At 60.1% G+C, this 1,023-nt stretch overlaps 1 protein-coding gene across 1 annotated transcript in view; it reads right to left on the bottom strand.

The window, feature by feature from the left end:
* The window catches only part of CUL9 (cullin 9), a 38,448-nt gene that overhangs the window by 2,847 nt on the left and 34,578 nt on the right, over window positions 1–1,023 (bottom strand). The window contains exons 35-37 of the mRNA XM_007458255.1: window positions 901–994; window positions 296–370; window positions 44–154 (exon numbers count right to left, since the gene is read on the bottom strand). Coding sequence (XP_007458317.1) covers window positions 44–154; window positions 296–370; window positions 901–994 — 280 coding nt within the window. The remainder of the gene's footprint in view (window positions 1–43; window positions 155–295; window positions 371–900; window positions 995–1,023) is intronic.

Below are 1,023 nucleotides of genomic sequence, written 5' to 3'. Positions count from 1 at the left end.
CACCAGACCCCTGGGCCCACCGCCCCCCCGCCCCGCCCCACACCTTTCGAGCCTGCTCGAGACCCCGGCAGGCGTCGCTGAGGAAGGTGAAGGATCTGGGCGGGGGCACCTCGTGGATGGCAGACACGCGGTTCTGCAAGTTCACGGCAAAGTCCTGCGCAGGGAAGGCGGTCAGTGCCAGCACGCGCATCCCCACCCAGTCAGAAGAGCACTCGTCCCGTTGGGACCTCTGCCCGGCCATCTGGCCCAGCCCTCTGACCTCCTCACCGACCCAGCCGTCTCCGGCCCTGCTCACCCGGGCCTGGTGATGGAAAGTACACCTCTCATTATAGTCCTGGAACCGCTTCTCCTGGCGAGCTGCTTTGCTTACCTGGTAAAGACAGGTCGAGAGGGCTGTCGGGTGGTTGGCAGGACAGGACGAGGTTAATAATCAGACAAACTACCATTCATGGAGGCCTTCTGATGCTTTACCCAGGTTTTCTCACTCAATTCTCGTAACTGTGAGGTAGGTCAGACTATCATCCCCTTTTACAGATAAGGGCGCTGAGGCCTGGACAGGTTAACTGAGTACACAGTGGAGCCAGGCTCTGACTCAGAGTCCTTGCTCTGCTCTGCGCTGGTGCTTCCTGGGAGCGCCCAGCCCGCCCCGGCCTCTCTGTAGCCACCTCGGTGTGAGACATCTGACTCCGGAGCTGAAGGTCTTCATGCACAGACCTCCCAAGATAGACCTCTCAGCACCCGTAGGCCCAGGTAGCTTCTGTCTTCTCCCCACTGAGCCTTTGCCCTAACAGCTGTTCGGCTGCTTGGAACACAGAGACGTCTGTGCCCAGGCCCTGCAGCAGCATGTCATCCTCACTGCCCCTGGGCCTCTGCCCCCTCCTTCCAGCGCCGGCCCCTTACCATGGCAGAGCAGTTGTAATAGTCTTTGTGATTTGGCTTCCAGGACTTGAGGCAGCGCCAGCAGAATCCATGGTTGCATTTGGCACAAGTCATGCTGTGGAGGAAGCTAGCTGGTCAGAGGGC

Source organism: Lipotes vexillifer, unplaced genomic scaffold (assembly GCF_000442215.2).
Source record: "Lipotes vexillifer unplaced genomic scaffold, Lipotes_vexillifer_v1.1 scaffold4, whole genome shotgun sequence".
Taxonomy (NCBI): domain Eukaryota; kingdom Metazoa; phylum Chordata; class Mammalia; order Artiodactyla; family Lipotidae; genus Lipotes; species Lipotes vexillifer.
The sequence above is the reverse complement of the archived record's forward strand: the minus strand, read 5'-3'. Positions and strand labels throughout refer to the sequence as shown.